A 27,230-nucleotide genomic window follows, 5' to 3' on the forward strand; every position below is an offset into this window, starting at 1 on the left:
TTTTCTTTCTTAATTTGTTTATGCTCTTTATATTCAGTTTTAAGCTAGAATAAAATAGGAATGGTCTGTCAGAAATTATTGGAGGCCAAGGCACAACCAACTTTGTATTGGAAAGTTTCTTTCTTGCATAGTTCTTTTTTTCATATACTAATTCACATATATAACACATATATCAATACAGACAACGTGTAGTTTTCCATAGTTTCTTAAAACCTAAGTGAACTTTTCAGTTTCTTGGCCTGTCAGTTAAATTTTGACTTTTTCTGATATCAATAATTACACTTTTTCTCTTGAAACTCAAATTTAGATTAGAAGCAAAATGTTAAGTAAATATTGATTCAAAAATATAATACATTCTTCACTCACACATGAACATTATTTGTAAATATTCTTAAAGTAGTAAATATTGAAAGATCACTTGTCATGGCCCACACCTACTACCAGAAATAAAAGGGTAGATGTAAGGCAAATGAGATGTCTCAAAAGAACATAGTCCAGTGTGCAATCCCATATTAGCTTGCCTCCTTCTGTGTCTTAGTAGTTCATGCTCTGAACATTTAAAATGTGTGTTAGTTTGTGTCAAATATACATCGAATATGAAGCTGCATTAAATAGAAAGCGTATCTTAAAACATTTGCCTGTGCTAAAGGAAAGAAACAATGCGTGAAGTATGATTAGAATATCAAAAGTATTCAGGACCTTTGTTGAGTGCTTTTCATTTAATTAGACATACTCTTTACAAGCTAACCACACACACAAATACATACCCGTGTACATACATAGACAAATGTGAAACAGATGATATGAAGGTAATTGTAAGAATGATCATTTGTTTCTGGTTGACTTTAATTGCTCTGAAATCTTTGGTAATTAAGTCATCATAATGATGTATGTAGCGTTGAACAAAATTATTTTTTTATTTTTACACATATTTTTAAATATTTTAATAGAATTTTTGTTTAAAAAAAGAATTTTAGGTGTGATTTCAATACTTTCAGTATTCTCGCAAAAAAAAAAATACTTTGGCTATATTTCCTCTAAAATAGCAAAAGAAGTTGGATCTTTTTAAATATTTTGCCCCCAAATTATAATCAACTATTGGTAGTTATAAGCTTCCAAATTTAGACAAGTCTAAGAAATCTAATTCCACATCTCACTCCCACTTAGGTTGCATATGAAAAATAACAAAATTCTCCTATACATAGACAGCTCTGGAACCTTCCAGTCATAAAGAAATACTTATTTTGATGGAAAATTTGTAATTAATATTTCTTGTACTTCAGAACTTCCACTTTGATGAGTGACTGGTGATTATAATTGCTATTTCTTTCTATTTTCCTGGATAATTTCAGGGCACATTCAGAAAATGAAGGTACCTCTTTAGCATCGGCTGACTCCTGTACCAGTCCTACAAAGATGGACTTATCATATAGTAAGACTGCTAAGCAGTGCCTGGAGGAGATATCTGGTAAGTGACCTCATCAATGCATAGGTCAAACCTAGGAATTTCTGTATTCTCCCCATAAGACTTTTTGTTAAATCATATTTGTGGTATACTGTTTTTTATGCAAAAATGGATTGTATATATCTCATGCTTCAAAGATCATTAGCTATTTGGCTATTCTGCTTAGGATGATCTCTTTGTTACTAAAAAAGGAATGATAGTCCTTTCAGAAGTGAAGACTTTAAGTCATTTTGCCCTCAGTCAAATTGAATAAAATCAGAGAAAACCTGCATAATACATTTGGAGATTGAAAATAAACTAATGATTGGCCATGTATATTCTCCATGGCTAATGCAGCCTGCTCTGTCATCAATTATATACTGTTTAAAACATTTCTACAGGGTGATTTCAAATGACCATTTAAAAAAACTCTGAATAGGAAAATATTTTGTTATATATGGATGATGTAAGAAAAAAAATAATACATACCCCAGACACAGTTATCAGGTTTTTGTTGTGTATAAAATGGGATGCTGGGCTTGAGCGCAATGTTTTCTCTAGGGTCCAGGTAAGCCTAAGCATATATGGAAGACATTTGGTTTAATGTCATTATATATAAATCTATATTCGTAAGGAACCAAGAAACCTCCTAGCAAAATATATTGCCCCTGAAGGGTGAGAGATTAAAGAGTACTTTATGTGTTCCTAAGTATAATAATGCATGAAAGTAGGGTTATGTCTGTTGTTCCAGCAAAACTCTGGCCCAAGCCTTGTGTATTCACAGCTAAGTTCAAATGAAGAAAACTAAATAAATGATTTAATTTAAAAAAATTACTGTGTACTCCAAAGACCCAAAGTATAAGTATCGCTATGAAGCTCATGAAAGTGACTCTATCACAAATGTGGGGGTTAAGAAACTTCCTCACTTTGGCAGACCTGAAAAGGATTTGGCAAGTATTAGACATGACTACAGCATCCTGCAGTGGATATTGACAACAATTACAGAGCAACATCCCAAGGGTACATTTGAAATCAGCATTAGTTGATAACATTAGGTATCAGAGATTTTATGCGGAGATTACAACAAAGGCCCAGTACTAGGTAGGGGTAGAAATGGTAATGCCAAGACATAGATATAGGGATAGTAATTGTAGATTTTTCAAACACATGGGGGATGTGTTGACTTTCCATTAACTCTGTGTAGTACCATGGTCAAAATGATGCTATGTGTTTATTATGACCAGATGTTTTATAAAATTAGCATGACATGAAGATGTGTATGCCTCATATATTTCTTTATACATAAATGTCTTCAATATGCATGCTAAGCACTAGAGCTCAAATCTGTAGGAGAGATGAATTTAGTAGAGTTTGAATTGCAATTTTTTGTGAATTTCACAAAGGAACACTGTTTTCAGAAACTAATATATCACAGTATATCTGATTGAATAAATAGTCTGTATTTGATGTTTTCTCCACTTTCTTATTGTCTACCATTTGATCACTTTTTCATTTTTCCAGTTGATATTTCCTTTTAACTTTCAGATTTTTAATAGAATACCTGAAAGTGAATATAAACTAGCAATTAATATAATAATTTAATGGGTTTTTCAGAGAGCATAATATCATTTTGCAGCAACAATCAATTATTTACATAAAATCATAGTTTTCAGTCTAGGATTTTGATATGAATTCAATAAAAGAAAGAAAACAGAAAATAAATGGTGCAATGAGACTTATCTACTTGTGTCAATCTTACTATCATCTGTTTAAATGCAGCCTATAGTGGGATAGTGAAAATGTCTCTTGATACTAACTTGAGATTTCCTGGAAGAATTGTGATATTTTTTGCAGTTAGTAAGTTATAAATTGAGTACTATAATTGAAGAAAGGTAGATGAGGAAATATGAGCAGGCCAGTCACAGAGATGACTGTCACAGAGAAATTAGATTACATATCTTCATCATTTTAAGATTTTTTGGTTTATGAGTAACTATCTCTCTCTTACCATTTCTGCCCTAATTTTTAGTGATTTTAGTATCTACATAGGTGTTCTTTCTAACACCTTGGCCTCTCCTCCCATGATTTTTGTCTTGCAGTCCCTCCTGAACTACTTATTCTCATCATCATACCCTAGATCTAGGCATCATCAGAAACTACTACTTTATGTGACCTCACTGTCATGCACTGTGCTGTCACTGATTGCACACTCCTATCATTTCAGTATTCTTCCTTTTGTTCCCTGACTCCAGCAATGATTCCACTAGGGTTTCCAATTCATTGATCCTACCACTTTTTACTGTTCCTCACCAACCTCTGCATATTTTTCTTCTCTCCGTAGTCAGCTAATTTCCTGTAATAAGTGAATGTATTTTTATTTTTATATACCCTAACTCCATTGCCTCTCTCTCACTCCATTGTACTCATTTGATGAAATCGTGACCTGGCTACATTTAAATCTCCACCTATTCTATACCAACAATGAATGAACCAGGAGAAAACACATCGCATGTCAATGCGACTCACTTTACGTTCAGGACCTCCAACCTCAAGTGAATATGTAATGCTCCTGGCAGTCTATATTTTTTATACCTTTTTTTTCTCAAATGTCTGACATTACCAGTTCCATTCTTTCTCTTAACTGATGACCTTAATGTGTACTTCACTTACAAAAGTGAAGCACAAAGAAAAGTTCACGAACCCCTGTCATCACATCTACCCAAGTATAACATTTATACCCGCTTAATACCTATTTACTCTGCTTTTACTTGGATTACTCTCTCTTCTCTTTAAAAGCTCCCTCCCAACCAAGTTACTTATTTTAGGCCATGGCATATTATCATTTCTCCAACCTTAATTTAAAAAAACAACTTCCCTTGACCTCAAATTTGTCCTCAAGTACTGTTGTCATTTATCTCCTTCTCTTATGGCGTGTTGTAAAAAGAGTAGGGTTCAATCACAGTCTCTTAGGCTTTTAAGCCCACTTCTCCACTGGAACTGCTCTTATACAAGTCACCACTAATGTCAACATGGCCAATCCAAGGATCAAGTCTCAGGCCTCATCTTATTTCACCTCGCAGCAGCTATTTGTCCTCTTCTAAGAAGATTTCTTCCTTGGTGCTATAGTTTAGATACAGTTTGTTTGGCCTCACCAAGTCTCATGTTGAAATTTGATCTCCCTGGATGGAGGCGCGGTGGCTTGTGCTTGTAATCCCAGCACTTCGGGAGGCCAAGTGGGGCAGATCACGTGGTCGGGAGTTCGAAACCAGCCTGGCCAACACAGTGAAACCTCGTCTTTACTAAAATTACAAAAATTAGCCAGGTGTGGTGGTGGACACCTGTAGTCCCAGCTACTCGGAAGACTGAGGCAGGAGAATCGCTTGAACCCGGGAGGAGGAGGTTGCAGTGGAGATCGCACCACTGCACTCCAGTCTGGGCGACAGAGCTAGACTCCATATCAAAAGAAAAAAAAGAAAGAAAAAAGAAGTTTGATCCCCAGTGTTGGAGGTGGGGCCTCATGGGAGGTGTTTGGATCCCAGGAGCAGACCCCTCATGAATGGTGCCATTCTCTGGGAGTGGGTGAATTTTCACTGCCAAGTCCCACATGAACTGATTGTTGAAAGTAACCTGGCACTTCCACTTTCTCTTGTTTATGCTCTCACCATATGATCTCTGCACAACAGCTCCCCTTTGCCTTTCACTGTGAGTAGAAACAGTCTGAAGTCCTCACCAGAAGCAGTTGCTGGAAGCAGCTTCTTGTACAGCCTAAAGACCAGTGAGCCAAATAAACCTCTTTTCTCCATAAATTACCCACCCTCAGATAATCCTTTATAGCATCACAAATGGACTAAGATACTTGATTTTCAGGGTCATATATCCCCTTAGTTTTCCTCAAACCTTACTGTTCCTTCTTGGTCTCCTTTTCTAGTTACACTTTTTTCTTGATGATTTCTTATGGTTTAAATGATCCAGGTCTCTGCTTCTAGGTTTCTCTACCTGTAAATGCCCTCTTGGTGATTTAATATCAATATTATCTCATGGCTTTAAGTTTCATCTATATTCAGGTGGCTTACAAATGTCTCTGTCTGCTCTAGTTCTCTCCCCTGAACTCTGGACTCAAATATCCAATTGCCAACACAATCTTTCCACTTGAATATCTCATAGATACTTCAAACATAGTTTATCCCAAACTGAACCTTTGATATTAACCTATAAAATTGTACCCCTCAAAAACTCTTTACCCAAGTCTTCTCCATTTTGATTAATAAGAATTTCATCCTTCCAATTGCCCAAGCTTGAAACCTTAGACTTATTCATGACTCCTTTTTAATGCCTCACACCTGATGCCCTGATAGTCTATTCATTATAATATCTTTTTGGCTCCAGAAGTATTGCTTCCTATTTGTGCTCAGAGACAAATGGTGTTTATAAATCAACTTCTTGGGATATTTCTCAGTATTTAGACTCTTGTTACTTTTCTCAGAAATCCAGAAACTGAAAAAATTTAGATGACACAATATCTAACTAACTGTAAGAAATAAGGTACTAAGATACCTTAGAATAATTGCATTTTTAAAATATATCCAGAATTTGCCAATTCTCCTTTTTTCTACTTTTGTCTATTAAGTGGCATCACCAATGGATGGTTAGTATATAGGCAGCCCTCAATAAATGCATGTAAAATGAAATTAATATAATGGATATAGCATTAAAATGAGAACTACACTAAAAAAGGAGCATCATAATTTTCAGATTAAAACAATAAACAGAAAAGATAGGAATTATCTCTTTGGCTTTGGAAGGCACTCAGGAAATAATCACAGTGAACTTATGATCAATTATACTATACAGAAGGAGTTGATATAAATGGAAAATAAAAATTTACTTTTGATTATACTATCACTGAATAATCAAAGAATATAAGGAAGAAAATGTTTAGTCATTCTACAGAAGTAATGTTACAGTTCAGAAGCTCTCCCTGTTGATCTGGGATTTTAAAACAGCACATTAGAAAATGGAAGAAGGCCAGGGATGGTGTCTCATACCTGGAATAGTAGCATTTTAGGAGACCAAGGCAGGATGATTGCTTGAAGCCAGGAGTTCAAGACCAGCCTGGACAACATAGTGAGACCTTGCCTCTACAAAAAAAAAAAAATCAAATTAATCAGGCATAGTGGTGTATAGCATGTGTCTAGTTCAATCTACTCAGGAGGCTGAGGAGAGAAGTTTGCTTAAACTCAGGAGTTCCATGCTGCAGGAGCCACGATCATGCCACTGCACTCAAGCCTGGGTGACAGAGCAATACCTTGTCTCAAAAAAAAAAAAAAAAAAAGTAGGGGCAGGGGGAAAAGGATAAATTTGTAACACAGGTTGAACATCCATAATTTAGAAATCTGAAATTCAAAAGATCCCAAATTCATAAATTTTTGTGTGCTGACATAATGCCACGAGTGGAAAATTCCAAACCTGATCTCCTGTGACAAATTGCAGTCAAAATGCAGGTGCACAACACAGTTTATTCAGCATTCTCAGGGGAAGAAATAGTCTCTTAGCCCCCTTTAGCCACTATGTATCTTTTCCATGCACACCTAGATTCCCCCATGCAAGCATACCCACGAAGGATAATACAATGGCATGTGTGCAGAGTGGACATGCCAATGGCAGGTTCCCCACAGTGCCCCACATTGGGCCAAGACCTATACACATTACACTGTGGTTTTTCTTTTGTTTTTGTTTGTTTGCTTATTTTTCATTCTGTGGCATAAAGATATTGTTGAAAATGAAATTTTCATTCTGTGGCATAAAGATATTGTTGAAAATGAAATTTTCATTCTGTGGCATAAAGATATTGTTGAAAAAGAAGTGTTGAAAAAGGCCTGAAGATACCCCTACAGGTAACAATGATAAGAAAAAAAGGAAGCGTTTATGTTTGTTTATAGCACAGAAAGTCAAGCTGTTGGAGAAACTAGACTGGTGTAAGTGGGAAACATCTTACAGAAGAGTATGGTGTTGGAATTACCACCATATATGACCTGAAGACACCAAAGGATAAATTGTTGAAGGTCTCCATTGAAAGTGATGAACAGAAGTTAATGAAAAATAGAAAATACTGCATAAAGCTAAAAATGAAGATATCAATTGTGTATTGAAAGAGTGGATCCATCAGTGTGACGGTGTACACATGCCACTTAATGGTATGCTGAAGGTTAAATAAGCAAAGATCTTTCACAGTGAACTGGCAATCGAAGGGAGCTAAATATTCAATAGGCTTGTTGTAGAAATTTAAGAAAAGTTATGGCATTAAATTTTTAAAGATTTGTGGTGATAAATAGTGAAGACATACATTAACTAGTTGGCCAAGATCATTGCTGATGAAAATCTGACTCTGGAACAAATCTTTGATGCCAAATCAACACACATTTTGATGCCTCAGAAAGATACTGACACAGAAGACGAGCCCCTACAGGAAGTAAGGATGCCAAGGACAGAATAACTGAGATTGGATGTACTTATACAGCAGGAACCCATACATGAAAACTTGCTAAAATAACCAAAAAGCTTGCGTCTTTGCTGTTTTCAGGGAGTGAATTTCTTACCACTTTATTATTATGCTAACAAAAAGGCTTGGATCACCAGAGACATATTTTCTCATTGGTTTTATAAGCATTTTGTGACAGCAATTCTTGCTCACTTTCAGGAAGCTGGACTGCATGACTGCAAGAATTTATTTGATTATATTTATTCTACTCATTGTCTAGCTGAAATTATTATCAAAAACAATATTTATGCCATGTACTTTCCCCAAAATGTGACGTGTTAATTTAGCCAAGTGACCAGGTTATCCTTCAATCGATAAAGAATAAATATAAAAACACTTCCTTAAATAGCATGCCAGCAGTAGTGAACAGAGGTATATGTGTGGAAGATTTTCAAAAGGAGTTTAGCATGAAGGATGTCATATATGCTGTTGTCAAGCCTTGGAATTCAGTGACTAAAGACATGGTTATACCTGCCTGGCACAACCTCTAGTCTGCATCTATGTTAAGTGATGATGATGAACCAGGTGGTGACTTTGAAGGATTCCATATGTCAAATGAGAAAAACAATGATGTCTGACCCTACCTATTCCGAAAAAAAAATACTTTCAGAGTCTATTAGTAGGCTGGAAAAAGTGGATATCAAAGAAATTTTTAACATTGACAATGAGGCTCCAGTTGTTCATTCACTGAACATTGATGACATAGCCAAAATGGTGCTGAATTCATGTTAACACTGAAGAAAAAGTGCCAGAGACAAATGATGGAAATGCATGATGATCTTAGTGAAGAACTAGAGCAGTGTACATTCATTACAGAACAATAAATTATGCCAGTTGATAAAAATCAGAGAGCTTTCTAAGACAAAAACTGTTGTTAATGAGGCAGATGACTCTGGGGGAAACATTTTAAAAAGCTACCCAGCAGAATGCCACCTCATCCCTAGGGGGCCCACTTCCCGGTCCCTCACCTGCTTCTGATGTTTCTTCTCACCTAAAAAAAGTACAGTGTACAGTAACCTTTTAATCCAAACACAGCATTGAATGTAAAGATGGAAAGCCTGTGGTTGTTTGTGGTTGCCGTTGTTTCACAGCTGATCTATATCAATACCTGTTATTCTGGCAATGCTACTGTGCTTCTTAGTGACTTTGAACACATTATGTTTTCACTGCATTCATGCTATATCATATATATATATATTTTTTTGTTTTGTTTTGTTTTGTTTTTCTTTTTTTTTTTTTTTTTTGAGACGGAGTCTCGCTCTGCTGCCCAGGCTGGAGTGCAGTGGCCCGATCTCAGCTCACTGCAAGCTTTGCCTCCTGGGTTTACACCATTCTCCTGCCTCAGCCTCCCGAGTAGCTGGGACTACAGGCGCCCGCCATGTCGCCCGGCTAGTTTTTTTTTTTGTATTTTTTAGTAGAGACGGGGTTTCACCGTGTTAGCCAGGATGGTCTCGATCTCCTGACCTCGTGATCCGCCCGTCTCAGCCTCCCAAAGTGCTGGGATTACAGGCTTGAGCCACCGCGCCGGGCCTATATCATATTTTTTACTGGTAAGTACTTATGTATAAATAATTGCAATAAAATAATTGCTTATTAGTAGCATATAAATTCAGTCAGGAATGGTGATGTCACAAACCACAGATTGTCCACTTAGGTTGTACTGAGATAGAGACACCTTTGATTTCTGACGGTTCAATGCACACAAACTTTGTTTCATGCAAAAACTTTTTTAAAAATGTATTGAATTACCTTCAGGCTATGTGTATAAGATGTATATGAAACATATGTGACTTGGGTCTCATCCCCAAGATGTCTCATTATGTATAGGCAAATATTCCAAAATCTGAAAAAATTCAACATGCAAAACACTTCTTGTTCCAATCATTTCTGATAAGGGATATTAAACCTGTAATAGAATAACCCTATAAAAGAATGAACCTGTCAGAATTCTAAAGCTCATGAGATGTTTTCCATATTAATGACACCTCTCTTTCTCAGAATCTCCATCCCTTTCTCATAGTTCTATAGAACTATAGAGGAGTTCTATAGTCTCCTCTATCTGAGTTCTGGATGCTAGTGAAACCACAAAGCACATAAGCACCTGAATTTATTGCCAGGTTCTAGCTCAGAGTGGCCCACAGAGTACACTTCCAAGATTGTTTGAAATGTGGAAAGAGAAATGTTCTAGGAATTGGAAAAAATAAATTTTGGCCTCTGCACTGCGATTATTTAGCAATTATTCAGCCTCTGCACTGCAAATTGCTCCTTGGTTCCCTTTTCTGTGTGATGACTATGATGATGCTTAATAAACTCAGAAGATTGTTGTGAGATATGGTATTATTCTTCCATCAATCTTTTCAGTAATTATCACCTGGTGTCTTACACATGCCAGGCATCTCAAAATTTGGGAAAACAAATGTGACTAAGAAGTGAGCTCTTCTTTGAAAAAGTAAGAAACAAATAGATAAAATTTAACGCCACAAGTAAATGAATAAATAGGCACATGGAAACAACTATCTTAGCTGTAAAGAGTCATGCAGAGCTTAAAAGAAGATCTGACATGTATATTGTTGAATTCTAATGAATAATGAAATTGCAGAATAACGTTCTAGGAAGAAACAACTTCATGAAAATAATTTGAAAGAAATTCTTCTGAACTTGTTCTTTTTATTAGTTTCTTTTTGTAAAAATGGGCATTTCTCCTAAACTCACTGAGGTTCTGTAGTTCTCTGATTTTCTGTAACCCTAAGCTTCAACACTATTGTTATTGTTGAACTTTTATTGCTCGTGGTTGCTATAGGGGCCTCAGTGAGGAGTAATTCTGCTCCCCAAGTGAAGTGGCCTTCGTGATATAAAATTCTGATGAAGTTGGCCGGGCGCGGTGGCTCAAGCCTGTAATCCCAGCACTTTGGGAGGCCGAGACGGGCAGATCACGAGGTCAGGAGATCGAGACCATCCTGGCTAACACGGTGAAACCCCGTCTCTACTAAAAAATACAAAAAACTAGCTGGGCGAGGTGGCGGGCGCCTGTAGTTCCAGCTACTCGGGAGGCTGAGGCAGGAGAATGGCGTAAACCCGGGAGGTGGAGCTTGCAGTGAGCTGAGATCCGGCCACTGCACTCCAGCCTGGGTGACAGAGCGAGACTCCGTCTCAAAAAAAAAAAAAAAAAAAAAAAAAAAAAAAAAATTCCCCCCAAAAAAACCGTGGTTTTTTTTTTTACATATATTTTGTAATACAGAAAATAAAATGTACAGAGTCTAGAAAGAGGCTTAGGTGAGTTAGGAGTTCTATAGTTTCAGCTCTGTTGGCTCTATATTAAGCCTACCAGGAAGTCCTGGTGTAGTTTTGTGTGTCCAGTATCTATTGCCCCATCTTCTGATAACAGCGCCTTGATTTTCTTTGGGGATCATTCTCTGCTCTTGTGATCTAATTGAAATTGAAGTAAGTGGAGCCAGTGAGAACAATCTATTCATTGACTGCAGTGACTGTTTGAGGACTGGATGTGTGACCCAATCCAGTTTGATCAGAACAAATAAGACTCAATCTCAGGACTTTTCCTGAGGTTGTTATAAAAGAGGTGGTCTCTTTTTCCACTACACCTAAAACTATTAAAAGAAAAGCTTAGACCTGCTTACAGTGACCTCCACCCTCAAATGATCAAACATAGAGGAAACAGAACCTAAATCAGGAGAGACCAAATTCAAGGTCATTGTTGGAAATGACTGAGCCCCTGAAAAATCCACGTCTGAAACTATTTCTCTTCTGCTTTTGAGTTATGTAATCCAGAAAAAAAATCTTTTGGTGCTTACACAAATGTGAAAATCATCCCTATTGCATGACCCACAAGATGTAAGACATGTAAAAATTTGCCATACTATTAAGGAGCAAATTTGAATGGTTCACACTGCAATGCGGATGTGTTAGAGCGATTGGCTAAGTTAGTTGGAGAGCTTAGCTGTTTAAATTTTCACCAATGCAATAACTCAATTGACATTATAAAAACATTGTCTTCATCATCAAATGGTAATGAAAGTTTAAAAAGGTAATAAATTATGGTCTGAAGATAAGCATCAGAAATGTATGACACTCAATAAGTAGAATACTGGATAAATGACTTTTTGAATTTGAATATTTTTCATAAGACTTCAGTGTATCTCTGCAAAATTTTTAAGTACATCACTTAAATTTGCTTTTGCTTATGGTGTTCTTTGTGAGGAAACCTAGTTATATTTACCCAATCTGATGATGGTAGCTCCAATAATTACTATAGTCAGGCGAAATGTATTATATAATTTGTGCCATTGAAGAAGTAGCTTATTGCTTCCTGCCTTTCCTCTAAGATTCAAATCATGACCTCAATATTACAATGCTCCCTGAATTAATGGTGCAGATTTTACTGCTTTGGCTTGCGTTTTATTCTCACATTCATTGATAGAAAGAATTTGTCTTCGAGGCCATCCCTTTCATCATCTGCCAAGAGATTCTGCCAAATGTAAAGCTAGCCCAAATTTTCATCCCACTGGTACTCAAGAAAGTTTTTCAATTTTTTTTCTGTAGATTCACATTTGCCCTTTTTTTGCGTAAGACTATCCACCAACATGTATAACATTTGTTTAATTCACTTCTTAACCTTTATCTGGAATTTATATTCAGCTGAAAAATGTTCATAGATGCTGGACTGGCTCAATATCAATAAAGCTGGCATGTCATTTGTAAAAAAGTAATATTAAAATTATTGGATGAATTCAGGAAACCATTTTAGAAATAGAAGAATGTAGGTTAAACAGAAGGATAAGCGAATGGTTACACGTGCTTTTCCTGACTACCAGACTTTGCATTAAAAATGGGAAATATCTGACATTTGCAATCTCTGTAAATGATCACTGAAATTGCTTTTGTGTGTGTGTGTGTGTGTGTTTATAAAGATCAAGAAGATCAAGCTCAGATAATTCTAATCAGTTTAGGTCTTTTACTTAAATAGCCACATTATAATTATGTTTACTAAAGAGCTGAGAAGCATTCCTTTCTAGCACATGATAATGGCTATAACTTATTTTAGGTCTTGGCGTAATTAGAATGATTCACATTTTTCCTACTGACTGGGTGTATTTGTCTCCTTTGCACTGCGACTTCCTCCTCCTCCTTGTATAACATACATTTATATGTGTGAATACAAACAAATATAAAAACACCCATATATGAATGTACATCCAAGGCAAGCAGGCTGGCTGTCTCCAGAGAAGGAATAAGTGGGTTCCCCACTGTTGCTCAGGGTAAATGTGAACTGATGTAGTTCTGGGACAAACCTACTATAACCACAAGTTAATAACAATGTCTTTAAACAAAGAAACAGACAGAAACCCCCTTTGGATAAGCCCTCTCTACAATCCCCTCCTTGCTGGCTCCACTGGACTGAGCCCATCCTTTCCAGGGTTTACACCTCCAGAAGGATTAAGTTTCCTGTCTCATTGAATCAGGAAGAACCATGTGATTTAATTTGACAAATGAAGTACAAGTGGAAAAATGACATGGGCTGTTCCTGAGCAGAAACTTGAGAGTCATTGCTTGGATCTCTCACCTCTCTTTTCCTTTGGTCATAAAATCAACACGTCGCAGACTAGGTTTGCTCTTTCAGCATGGTTATAGAATAAAGGACACCTGAGAGAGAGCTGTAACAAACACAGAGTGGACGTTAATGTCAGCAAAAGTACATCTTTGTTTTAAATGCCACTAAAGTTTCTAAACCATTTGTAAATGCAATGTAACAATCTAAGGCAGGATTTCTCAACTTTGGCACTATTGACGTTATAAAATGCATAATTCTTTTTTTGCTTGGGGCTGTTTTGTCATTGTAGGATGTTTAGCAGCATCATTGGCCACTTCCCCTTAGATGTCACCACCACACCCACAGTTGTGATAAAGAAAAATGTTTCCGGATATTGCCAAACGTCCCTTGGGGGAAGACCATCCCCAGCTGAAAACCACTAATCTCAGCATAGTAGTTCTCAAAGGGGATTTTCAGAGCAAGCGGTATCTGGAAATATGTTAGTCTGGAAATATGTTAGAAATACAAAGTCCCAGGACCCTCCCAGTCCCAATGAATGAGCAGTTATATGGCTAGGGCACAGCAAACTGTGTTTTAATAAACCCTCCAAGTGGTTCTGAACATATGAAGCTTGAGAACCACAGTTTTAAACAGATTTGTATATATATGAGCAGTCTTGAATAAGGAAAGGGCATAAATATTGCTTTTATTTACAGATGAATAAGGTCAGCTCTTTTGATATGTAAAGCATTAGAATTGTATTTTTTTTGTGAATCTGTAAGGCTTTAGGGTATATTAGCATATATACTAGTGTAATAAATGTTAAATACATTGAAATTTCATAATTTGAACAAATTTCACTATGATCTCAAGACTTGGAAATTCACTGAGTCACAATAACTCAAAATGAAGGAAAAAAAATTTCTGCTTAGGAATTCTAAGGGGAGTGTCATTTTGGTTTTCTAAAAAATACTTAACAGAATTGTTTTTGGAAGCATAACTGTCAGTTTCAATTATCTGACATTTGTACTCTCATTTTATTTAGCACATTTTATATAAACACAATTAGTATTTTAAAAGTATAGAACTGAGAATGAGTATCAATAATGCTCAGATTTCTTTATTGCAAAATTCTGTCACAAATAATTGCTGTTCTTTCCATCTAATTTCCTTTTGCATATCTATAAAATGGATCTAAGTCTGATCTACCTTGAAAGGTGGGGCATAAGGAATAATTAACTTTGCAAAGTAAGTGGTTATTATGTGTAAAGTTATAGGCAATGCATATTATAATGCTAATATATAGAGAGAGATAAGAGATTGGGTATTTCCTCTAGTTGAGATTGGCAATAGGAGGTAGAAAATCAGAATTAATTTTGCCACATTAGCTCTGAAAATGATGAAGATAATATTTCTGCGTATTTCTCCGCTTTCCCTCATTTGATAAAGGAGAAATCCCTATTTTTCTTGTTGTGAGCAGAAAATCTTCAGAAGTTAAATACTAAAAAGTTAGTAGTCTTCTTAACTGTCAATGGTACCCATGATTTCTGCTACATTATATATTCATTTTTTAAAGTTGTCCTAAAATCAGAATTTTGTGGTGGTGTAGTGTACATTATCAGTACAAGGTAAATACAAGAAAATTATCTTTAGGCTTTCTGTTTTCATGAAAACATTAAAAAATAAGAGCTGATTATGCTGTGATAGGCTTATGAAATAGACCTGGAAAAATGCAATATCAAAAGACATAATGTGCATTTTGTGTTATCTGTGACATTATTATGTTCCACACACTTGACCATAAACTTTCAATTTTATGCTTTGAGTCAAAATATCAAGGGAAAACCCTTCTGAGTTTTTTTTCTTTTTCTTTCCTTTTTGTTTTTACCAAAAGACTGTAAGAAATCTTTATTTTTATCATCACATTAGGATTTTAGGATTCATAATAAAAAGCCTTTGACTTTGTTCTTTAAAAGATAAGGGAAGTCTTTCCCTTTAAAGCATTATCTCCTAGCGGGTGGAGAGTGTCATGCTTCATTTTTTAGGTCCTTTACACTCTTGAATTTGATTTGTGCTTTTACAGCACAAATCCCAACATTCAGAAGGGAGATCTGCCTGCTTCAGCTGCCTGCAGCTACAGAGAATTAGTCTGTCATTCTCGGCATCAGGGAGTGTATGTTGTGTATGTGAGGGTGTGAGTGTGTGTTCGTGTTTGAGATTGGGTGGCCGAGAGTCATTTAAATGTGCATAAGGTTAATCCTGGAAGATCTCATAGAGGCTTGGCTCTGAAACCTGTGGCATTCTAGGCTGGACAGCCGTTCCCGTGCCTCTATTTTAATTTAGCAGGATGTTTGCTGCCATGGCAGCCAGCAGCATCCACTGCAGCAGCAAGGAAGAGCCATAGATCTGAGAATGCAGGTGGAATACTAAAATGTGAGAGGCTCGTGCAGGGCTGGGCTTCAGTGCTTAATTCCTGCTCTTCCCGGGCTCCTATGGGTAGGCTGTACTTGCTGCACTGTGTCAGCTCATTAGAGTAAAGGGTTACAGACCTAGGTCAGTTAAGGGCTGGTGAAAGGCAGGGAAAAAAAAAGAAAAAAAAGCAAAAAGCAAGAGACCTCAGCTCGTGCTTCACCTCCTGGCGTTTCGGAACACAGAAGCAATAGAGGGAAATGTGGACCCATCCTCCTGCTGAGACATGTGATTGGATGAAGACTGGCAAACGTAGTTGGCTTCCTGGACTACTTTTCAGCGGGAGGAGAGTCTTTGGTGAACTCTTTTCTGCTTCAGATATATTCGAGCAAAATATCTGTAAGTACTGCTGATTTAGTAAAATGATGTGTCAAGCTAAATTGTAGGCAAATAATTATATATAACATATCTCTAGAATCGTCTGTGAATGTGTGAGCTTGAGCTTTTATTTAAGTGCATGTGATAATTAAAATCAAATGGATCAGTTACAATCACAGTGTAAAAAGACAATATGAAGTCCAACTGAAAGGAAGGAGCCACTGGAAGAATCATGCAGCGGCCTGCTGAACTCTCTGTGTTCCGGAGCAAAGAAGTAAGGAGAAAGGGAGCTTGCCTTCAGAAACAAAAGTCTCTGACCAATCTTTCCCTCACCAGTGATGGAGAGAGGAGACCCACGGTGCGCATTTCCAACTGGTTTGGAAACGCTGCCAAGGCCAGTCAGAGAGAAGCCAACTATGCAGAGAGGCGCTCACTGTCCAGGTTTCTCTCGCGGTCTGTGCAGTCCCTGTATCACAGCAGCGGCTCAGCCTGGAGCCTCCTGCCTGCTGGGGGCAGCCAGTCAGACAGTGAAGACTTAGAGGAATTGTCTACAAGAAGAGGCTTAGAAGGTGAGAGTGATGAAGATAGTAGGTCCGAAGATGAAAACGTGTCCTCCAAGCCAAGCAGCATCAGCAGAAGCTGGGCTGAAGAGGAGGGAGAAAGCTGTTTGCGGGAAGGGACGGCTCATCTGGATGAGGACGTCATCCTTACCATGCTGGATGATCTGGAACAGGCACTTTACACTGACTTATTAGGTAAGTCCAGTTTGCTCCTAAAAACGTGTATGGGATTTTAAGAAATTTCATAGTCTCTTATGAAATTATTTGCATTTTTCAGATAGCTTTCATTTTTTAGACTGATTTTTAAAAAAATATAGTTACACTTTTAATTCCTGTTTCTGGAAATGATTTTTTTTTAAATTTTTTTTTTTGGTAAAACTGAGCTATGAGCACCACTGGTAAGGTTCATTTGGAGAAAGTAAATTCCAGAAATCTGCCATGGGTATTATTAGCCTCGCTTACTGTCCAGTACCTTCTAGACATCCATAAATAAGTTAACATTTTAAAACTCCAAACATGTTATTCACCTAATCATTAAAGGGGCCTGTTTGTTCAACTTCCCTCAAGGTGACCTCATCGCAGATAAGGGATGAATAATGAAGGGCCTCTTGGGTAAATTTTCTGTAGAGTTAACTTTCTTCTACTGCCTTCGTGCTACCTGAATAGAAGACTTCTTCTATAGCTCAGTGACAGGCCCTGTTTCTTGCAGTGACACTTTCAGAAATGCAGGGGCCTCTGCTACCTTCTACCTTTTTTCTTTTCTTTTTTGTTTCAGTGTTTGACAAAAAGTAGTTGTGCATGTGCACATTAGAAGTATTCAAGCTACTATGTGGATGACTATGAACTGTTTCCATACTTTAGAAACTAGGCCTTTTTGATAACATGAGTTTCAGTAGTAACTTCTGGCATATTCTTTAATTAACTAAAGAAGAAGAGGTCAAGTAATTCTATAGTTTGTGACTAAACTTTAAATGTCAACTGTGAACGTTTTAATTGTCATTTCTGAATTCACTGTTCTACCAAAATATGTTTGCATCATGCAGTCCTTTCTTCCATAAGTATTACATTACTGGCCATATCATATTTTATGTCCGTGTGTATTTCCACAAAGGACTTCATATTGGGCTCCTTAAATTGAAAGGAATTAAACCTGGACAGTGATCTCTTTGTTTCTCATTCATGAAACTAATGCTGAATGCAGGCTTGTTTTTATTCTTACTGTAGACCCTCCTGTTACAAGATGTTTTACGAGGTTTGCTGGATTCTTTTAGTAAACCAGCTTTAGAAGAAGAAAGCTTAGAGAGACAGCAGAGGCAAATATTGTTCCATTTTTCATGTCAGTTTGGTTTTCAAAGAGTCATGTTTCCACAGTTGTCAGAATAGTGATTTCTGAATCTGAATACACCAGGTGCTCCAACACGAAGATTTACTTTTGCACCATTGTCTGGTTTCTATGATGAATTGCTTCTCATAAAGGGCTATGTGCAGCACAAAGGCGAGAGAAAGTCTTAATGTTTATGAAGCCTTTTCTTTTTGGGATCCTTTGGAACTATAGAATCAGATAATATTCCTCTTTTGCTTTTGAAGTGGTATTATTTATCTTGTTCTCAGTATCTCTTAAGTATTTACAAAGATATGAACAGAGTGCAGTCCCCTGACAGCATCTGATGCTTACTCAGTTAAATTATAGCATGCTGTGGGTGGGTGTATATATGACACGTGCCTTTTTGTGCATAAATAACTTGGAGCATTTGTCAGAGGGTAACCTCTCAAAAGAAGCCGGTATGCCTTGGTTTTTCAAGAGCATCTGCATATTGTATTTATGTGATTATTCTGTTTCAGTATTTTTTTTCCTACTTGTGCCAGTATTCAAAAATGCAAGTGAAAAAGTAAGGGGAAGTTTATTCAAGTAGCTGTGATATGAATAATCATATCTCCAGATAATGAAGCGTTCTGATGCAATTCCCTAAATAATGATACATGTTAAGTTGTTGAATATATCTACGCCCACAGCACACAGGAATTTCAGAATTTCTGCCACGTGCTTCAATAGGTTCTGCTTACGACTCAAAATGGCCTCCTCCAAGTTAGTTTTTACATGGGGTTCCTTGAGTTTAACTCTTTACTCTTAGATATCCTCCTAAATTAGACAGTTAAAGATTTGTCCTATAACTGTAGAGGAGCATATTTTATAAGTAACTATAAAGCTTTTGGCCATATTTTGTTATTTTTCTCCAAAGTGTCAAGATTAACCAGAGGAGTTTAAAAATTTTCATCCAAATCACTACTAGGGCCATCCACAAAACTAGAGTTACTTCATACAATAAATCAGGAAGCTGTACTCTATATAACATCTGTAATATGGATGGGGTAGATGGCATAATTCTCTGAGAATAAGGTTTATTTGATTTCCTATTAAAAGATGGCAATGCTGACAGTGTTAATTACAATGTGTATAATTAAAGCCTAAAAATTAAGAACAGGATCACAGATTAAATGGTCTTTCTGCCACCGAATAGTAATGTAGAAGTACCAAATTGACTCTGTTATTTTTTTTTTTCTCTACTCAAAGAACACCTTATGAGCAGTGAGAAAGCACTTTGCACCAATGTTAAAACCTCAAGTTGATTTCAGAATATACCATTCTGGAAAATGTGTGGAAGCCATTCCATTGTGTTTGACACATAGGAAGCCTCTTTCAGGAATAATGGTTGACTTTGAGATTGTGCAAGTAGGAGGAGTCCCAACATTACTGTGATTAAATACACTTCTCATGTGCGTTTTTCTGGTAACTTTTATTGTTACTAAACATTTAATTTTATTTTTGCTTTTATATTTGGACTTTGCAATTGTGTTTTTCCCCCAAAGCCTCTGGACCTCACTCAGATACAAATTTACAGGATAATTAAGGCTGTGCAATCAGTCCTTAGGGGTTTGTAAGTACATTTAGTTTTATCTTGCCTTTTGTGGGTCATTGAAAACATTTACTGCAATAAATTCTGCTTTCGTTATTATCTTTCGTGACATGAATAAGGCAGCACTTATGTTTAGCTCAATAAGTGTTGGGAAGAAAAGGTCCATTTGTCTGTCATGAGGAGGGCAATGTCGTAAGTGAATGTCATAATGAAAAAAACCTAAGGAATGAGGGAGGCTGTGGTTCTAAAACATGAGAGAAACCAGATAAACAATGAATTCAGTTAGAAGAATCCAAGGATCTAAGATACCTGTTGGATTGGAAAAAAGAAATTGAAAAGGAGATGAAGTAGTTGTGAAAATATATTTAGTGAAATGACATGTCTAAAAATACATTCTTAAAATTAATATAAAAAGATGGAATATAATTGAGATATTAATTTTAATATTCCAGTTGGCAAGTGATTGAGATGCAGCTGGATTACAACTTAAAAGTTTTCCTAGGAGAAAGGGGAAAGGGATAGGAACATGTAATGATGCGTTCTAGGAATCTGTGTGAGGTCAATTACTTGTACCTCCCCCCATGAAAATAAAAAAAGGTCATCTCAACATACTCCTTTCATGACTTTTCATCTTTCACTTACAATCTATGATGTCAATAACTGTATGAAATCTTTCATATTGAATCTTGGGTTTAGTGCTTCTCCAGTTTTATCCCCTTCACTACTTATTTTGACCAGGTTTGAATTAATTTCTTCTTTGCATGTCTCTTCCTTGACTGTAATAATTTTATTTGCAGTCTGTAAGATTTTCTCTACAAAACCCTTCTTTTTCTGCATAGTTCTATCAGATTATTTGGAAGTGAAAGGTAGACTTCTTTATAGCCATTTGTGAAATACCCTGTATTATATGTATGAGGAGAAATGTGGGAAGAATTTCCAGGAAGAATATGATCAGTCTCAAGGGTTATTAATAGTTCTGAGTTCTAAAAGAATAGTGTTAATCTACAGGATTAGTGATTGTGTTAATTTAATTAGTGTAGAGAAAGTTTGTCATGTGCATGAGATCTCAACATATGTTTTATTGTTCTTTAAAAAGATTTACTTCAGCAAAGTTTCTCAGTACTTTATGTTTGAAATAATGATGTTCTTATTAAGTATACTTTAATTGTTCAAATGATTTATAAATTCAAGGGAAGAAATTTACAGGCTGGCAGCACAATGGTGGCTGTTTTGGCAACCACCCAAAGTGAGGAATAATGAACAAAGTAATAATGTTTGCCTGAAAAATCTAGTAAAGGAATTAGCAGTTGTCCTGCAATATGTGAGTGGCTGCCTTGATAAAGATATTGTAAATTTGTTCATTTGGTTTCAAATCCACTGGAACCACTGGGTGAAAGTTTAAGGGAGACAAATTATTTCTTATCCCCCATAAATGTTTTACATTTTGACCTGCTACTGGAAGGAACCATCTCTTACTGGTGAGGTAGAGGCCTTTCCAATGTTGGGGTTTTCAAGCAGAGGCAGATGACCTTGTCCCATGTGAGACAGATGAATGCTATGGCCAAGAGCTAAGGCAAGACAATCTCAGAAATCCCCACCAACTGTATGATTGTGATGATAAGTGTTAAAGGGGCACGTTTGCTATAGATTTTTAAAAATCTGGCCTGAATGTTAAGGAAGTAAATTAACAGGTTAAATAGTTAGCTGTATTCCTAAAACAGATTATAAATATGTATCTTGACTTCTCTATGTGACAATTTTCATAGTGTAACTTAATACATACTATGTTTTGCTTTTCTTTTCCTTCCCTTTCTTTTTCTTCCAACCTCTTTCCATTCCATTCCCTTCCCAGCCATCCCGTCTACTTCCTTTTTCTCTTTCTCCTCTCCTTCCCTGTCCTTCTCTTAATGTATCCATTCCAATTCCCTCCTTCCTTTCTGTTTTCACTTTTATCGAAAGTGCCCATCACTAGATACCCTCTTCAGTCCAAACTGAACAGAAAAAAAATTGTGCTTAGACTACTGTCTTTTCATGTTCTTCCTATTATCTCGACTCACTGGCTTTAGAAGGCTACTAGCTTGGGAAGTATTGGATGACTATAAACAAAATGACTTAAGGACACTTCTGCCCCTAGTTGATAGGTGGTGATTGTATCAGGCCAGCGTTAGTCATACTTGCAGAGCTATTTGTTTCATGCTCATTAGATACAAACATTTTGGGTTTAGATGCCCAGGAATTTACTTGAACTCTGGTATCATTGGTAGAACTGTAGAAACTGGAGAAGTAATTAAAAGTAAAATCATTCAATGTTGTCAGTCTTTGTCCATAAGTCTAATGAAAGACTTCAAAAGCTCTTGCTTCCATAAGAAAATACCTTGGCCGGGCATGGTAGCTCACATCTGAAATCCCAGCACTTTGGGATGCCAAGGCAGGCAGATCATTTGAGGTCAGGAGTTCGAGAGCAGCATGACCAGCTTGGTGAAACCCCATCTCTACTAAATACAAAAATTAGCCAGGCATAGAGGCGAGGGCCTGATATCAGCTACTTGGGAGGCTGAAGCAGGGGAATTGCTTGAACCCCAGAGGTGGCGGTTGCAGTGATCCGAGATGGTGCCGCTGCACTCCAACCTGGGCAACAGAGTGAGACTCTGTCTGAAAATAAAAATAAAAAAATAAAAGGCTTCTACTTTATTCCCCAGATTCCAAATGTGTACTTTCTACATAGGACAAATTTACCTCAAGTATTCTGAGTACACCTAGAAACACCTTGAAATAATTAGGATCCTAATGATCATAGATTTTTTTTATTCTGGGGTACATGTGCAGAACGTGCAGGTATGTTATATAGATATATACATGCCATGGTGGTTTGCTGCACCCATCAATCCGTCATCTACATTAGATGTTTCTCCTAATGCTATCCCTCCCCTTGGCCCCCCACCCACTCACAGGCTTTCTAGCTTCATCCATGTCCCTGCAAAGGACATGAACTCATCCATCTTTATGGCTGCATAGTATTCCATGGTGTATATGTGTCACATTTTCTTTATGCAGTCTATCTTTGATGGGCATTTGGGTTGGTTCCAAGTCTTTGCTATTGTGAACAGTGCTGCAATAAACATACATGTGCATGTGTCTTTATAGTAGAATGATTTATAATCCTTTGGTTATATACTCATTAATGGGATTGCTGGATCAAATGGTATTTCTGGTTCTAGATCCTTGAGAAATTGCCACACTGTCTTCCACAGTGACTGAACTAATATATACTTCCACCAACAGTGTAAAGGCATTGCTATTTCTCCACATCCTCTCTGGCATCTGTTGTTTCTTGACTTTTTAATGATCGCTATTCTAGCTGGCCTGAGATGATATCTCATTGTGGTTTTCATGTGCATTTCTGTAATGACCAGTGATGACGAGCTTTCTTTCATATGTTTGTTGGCTGCATAAATGTCTTCTTTTGGGAAGTGTCTGTTCATATACTTCACCTACTTTTTGATGGGGTTGTTTTTTTCTTGTAACTTTGTTTAAATTCCTTGTAGATTCTGGATATTAGCTCTTTGTCAGATGGATAGATTGCAAAAATTGTCTCCCATTCTGTAGGTTGCCTGTTCACTCTGATGATAGTTTCTTTTGCTGTGCAGAAGCTCCTTAGTTTAATTAGATCCCATTTGTCAATTTTGGCTTTTGTTGCCCTTGCTTTTGGTGTTTTAGTTGTGAAGTGTTTGACCATGCTTATGTCCTGAATGGTATTGCCTATATTTTCTTCTAGGGTTTTTATGGTTTCAGGTCTTAGGTTTAAGTCCTTAATCCATCTTGAGTTAATTTTTGTATAAAGTGTAAGGAAGGGATCCAGTTTCAGTTATCTGCATATGGCTAGCCAGTTTTCCCAGCACCATTTATTGAATAGGGTATCCTTTCCCCATTGCTTGTGTGTGTCAGGTTTGTCAAAGATCAGATGGTTGTAGATGTGTGGTGTTATTTCTGAGGGCTCTGTTCTGTTTCATTGGTCTGTATATCTGCTTTTGTACCAGTACCATGCTGTTTTGGTTACTGTGGCCTTGGAGTATAGTTTGAAGTCAGGTAGCATGATGCTTCCAGCTTTGTTCTTTTCCTTTAGGATTATTTTGACTATACAGGCTCTTTTTTGGTTCCAAATGAAATTTAAGGTAGTTTTTTCTAACTCTATGAAGAAAGTCACTGGTAGCTTGACAGGGATAGCATTGAATCTCTAATTTACTTTGGGCAGTATGGCCATTTTCATGATATTGATTCTTCCTATCCATGAGTATGGAATATTTTTCCATTTGTTTGTGTCCTCTCTTATTTCCTTGAGCTGTGTTTTATAGTTCTTTCTGAAGAGGTCCTTCACATCCCTTGTAAGTTGTATTCCTAGGTATTTTGTTATCTTTGTAGCAGTTGTGAATGGGAATTCACTCATGATTTGTCTGTTTGTTTGTCTATTATTCGTATATAGGAATGCGTGTGATTTTCGCACACTGATTTTGTATCCTGAGACTGCTGAATTTGCTTATCAGCTTAAGGAGTTTTTGGCTGAGAAGATAGGGTTTTCTAAATATAAAATCATGTCATCTGCAAGCAGAGACAATTTGACTTCCTGTCTTCCTATTTGAATACCTTTATTTCTTTCTCTTGCCTGATTACCCTTGCCAGAACTTCCAATACTATGTTGAGTAGGAGTGGTGAGGGAGGGCATCCTTGTCTTGTGCAGGTTTTCAAAGGGAATGCTTCTAGCTTTTGTCCATTCTATGTGATATTGGCTGTGGGTCTGTCATAAATAGCCCTTATTATTTTGAGATACATTCCATCAATACCTAGTAATTGAGAGTTCTTAGCATGAAGAGGTGTTGAATTTTATCAAAGGCCTTTTCTGCATCTATTGAGATAATCATGTGGTTTTTACAATTGGTTCTGTTTATGTGATGCATTATGTTTATTGATTTGCATATGTTGAACCAGCCTTGCATCCCAGCGATGAAGCCAACTTGATCATAGTGGATAAGCTTTTTTTTCTTTCTTTCTTTCTTTTTTTTTTTTTTTTTTGTTTTTGTGATGGAGTCTTGCTCTATCACACAGGCACGATCTCGGCTCACTGCAACCTCCGCCTCCTAGGTACAAACGATTCTCTTGCCTCAGCCTCCCGAGTAGCTGGGACTGCAGGTGCATGCCACTGTACCTGGCTAATTTTGTATTTTTAGTAGACACGGGGTTTCACCATGTTGGCCAGGATTGTCTCGAACTCCTGACCTCGTGATCTGCCCCCCTCGGCCTCCCAAAGTGCTGGGATTACAGGCGTGAGTTACCGCACCAGCCAGTGGATAAGCTTTTTGATGTGTTACTGGATTCAGTTTGCCAGTATTTTATTGAGGATTTTTGCATCGATATTCATTAGGGATACTGGCCTGAATTTTCCTTTTTGTATGTGTGTGTGTCTCTGCGAGGTTTTGGTATCAGGATGATGCTGGCCTCATAAAATGAGTTAAGGAGGTGTCCCTCTTTTTCTATTGATTGGACTAGTTTTAAAAGGAATGGTACCAGCTCCTCTTTGTAGCTCTGGTAGAATTCAGCTGTGAATCCATCTGGTCCTGGGCTTTTCTTGGTTGGTAGGCTATTAATTACTGCCTCAGTTTCAGAACTTGTTATTGGTCTGTTCAGGGATTTGACTTCTTCCTGGTTTAGTCTCGGGAGGGTGTATGTGTCCAGGAATTTGTCCATTTCTTCTAGATTTTCTAGTTTATGTGCATAGTAGTGTTTATAGTATTCTTTGATGGTAGTTTGTGTTTCTGTGGGATCAGTGGTGATATCCCCTTTGTCATCTTTTATTATGTCTATTTCATTCTTCTCTATTTTCTTCTTTATTAGTCTGGCTAACAGCCTTCTATTTTGTTAATCTTTTCAAAAACCAGCTCCGGATTCATTGATTTTTTTTGAAGGGTTTTTGTGTCTCTCTCTCCTTCAATTCTGCTTTTATCTTAGTTATTTCTTGTTTTCTGCTAGCTTTTGAATGTGTTTGCTCTTGCTTCTCTAGTTCTCTTAATTGTGACATTAGGGTGCTGATTTTTGGATATTTCCTGCTTTCTCCTGTGGGCATTTAGTGCTACAAATTTCCCTCTACACACAGCTTTAGCTGTGTCCCAGACATTCTGGTATTTGTTTCTTTATTCTCATTGGTTTCAAAGAACTTATTGCTTTCTGCCTTAATTTCTTTATTTACCCGGTGGTCATTCAGGAGCAGGTTGTTCAGTTTCTATGTAGTTGTACAGTTTTAAGTGAGTTTCTTAGCCTTGAGTTCTAATTTGATTGCACTGTGGTCTGAGAGAGTATTTGTTAGGATTTCCGTTCTTTTGCATTTGCTGAGGAGTGTTTTACTTCCAATTCTGTAATCAGTTTTAGAATAAGTGTGATGTGGTGCTGAGAAGAATGTATATTCTGTGTATTTAGGGTGGAGAGTTCTGTGGATGTCTGTTAGGTCCGCTTGGTCCAGAGCTGAGTTCAAGTCCTGAATATCTTTGTTAATTTTCTGTCTCGTTGATCTGTCTCATATTGACAATGGGGTGTTAAAGTCTCCCACTATTATTGTGTGGGAGTCTAAGTCTCTGTAGGTCTCTAAGAACTCGCTTTATTAATCTGGGTGCTTCTGTTTTGGGTGCATATACATTTAGGATAGTTAGCTCTTCTTGTTGTGTTGATCCCTTTACCATTATGCAATGACCTTCTTTGTCTTTTTTTATATTTAAAACAAATAAAAAGTCTATTTTATCAGAATCTAGAATTGCAATCCCTGCTTTTATTTGCTTTCCATTTGCTTGGTAAATATTCCTCCATCCCTTTATTTTGAGCCTGTGTGAGTCTTTGCACGTGAATCTTATGAAGCTTAGTTTGGCTGAATATGAAATTCTGGGTTGAAAATTCTTTTCTTTAAGAATGTTGAGGCTGGGAGTGGTGGCTCATGCCTGTAATCCCAGCACTTTGGGAGGCCAAGGCTGGTGGATCACAAGGTCAGGAGATCAAGGTCATCCTGGCCGACACGGTGAAACCCCGTCTCTACTAAAAGTACAAAAAAATTAGCCGGGCCTGGTGGTGGTCGCCTGTAGTCCCAGCTACTCAGAAGACTGAGGCAGGAGAATGGTATGAACCCAGGAGGTGGAGCTTGCAGTGAGCCAAGATTGTGCCACTGCACTCCAGCTTGGGTAACAGAGCAAGACTCCGTCTCAAAAAAAAAGAAGAACGTTGAATATTGGCCCCCACTCTCTCTGGCTTGTTGGGTTTCTGCAGAGAGATCCATTGTTAGTCTGATGGGCTTCCCTTTGTGGGTAACTAACCTTTCTCTCTGGCTGCCCTTAATGTTGTTTCCTTCATTTCAACTTTGGTGAATCTGACAATTATGTGTCTTGGGATTGCTCTTCTCAAAGAGTAT

At 37.2% G+C, this 27,230-nt stretch overlaps 1 protein-coding gene across 2 annotated transcripts in view; it reads left to right on the forward strand.

The window, feature by feature from the left end:
• The window catches only part of NAV3 (neuron navigator 3), a 378,403-nt gene that overhangs the window by 186,617 nt on the left and 164,556 nt on the right, over positions 1-27,230 (forward strand). For both annotated transcript variants that reach the window (XM_011946945.1, XM_011946946.1), the window contains exon 9: positions 1,353-1,468. In XM_011946945.1, coding sequence (XP_011802335.1) covers positions 1,353-1,468 — 116 coding nt within the window. The remainder of the gene's footprint in view (positions 1-1,352; positions 1,469-27,230) is intronic.

This window comes from Colobus angolensis, unplaced genomic scaffold (assembly GCF_000951035.1).
Source record: "Colobus angolensis palliatus isolate OR3802 unplaced genomic scaffold, Cang.pa_1.0 Scaffold256, whole genome shotgun sequence".
Lineage (NCBI taxonomy): Eukaryota > Metazoa > Chordata > Mammalia > Primates > Cercopithecidae > Colobus > Colobus angolensis.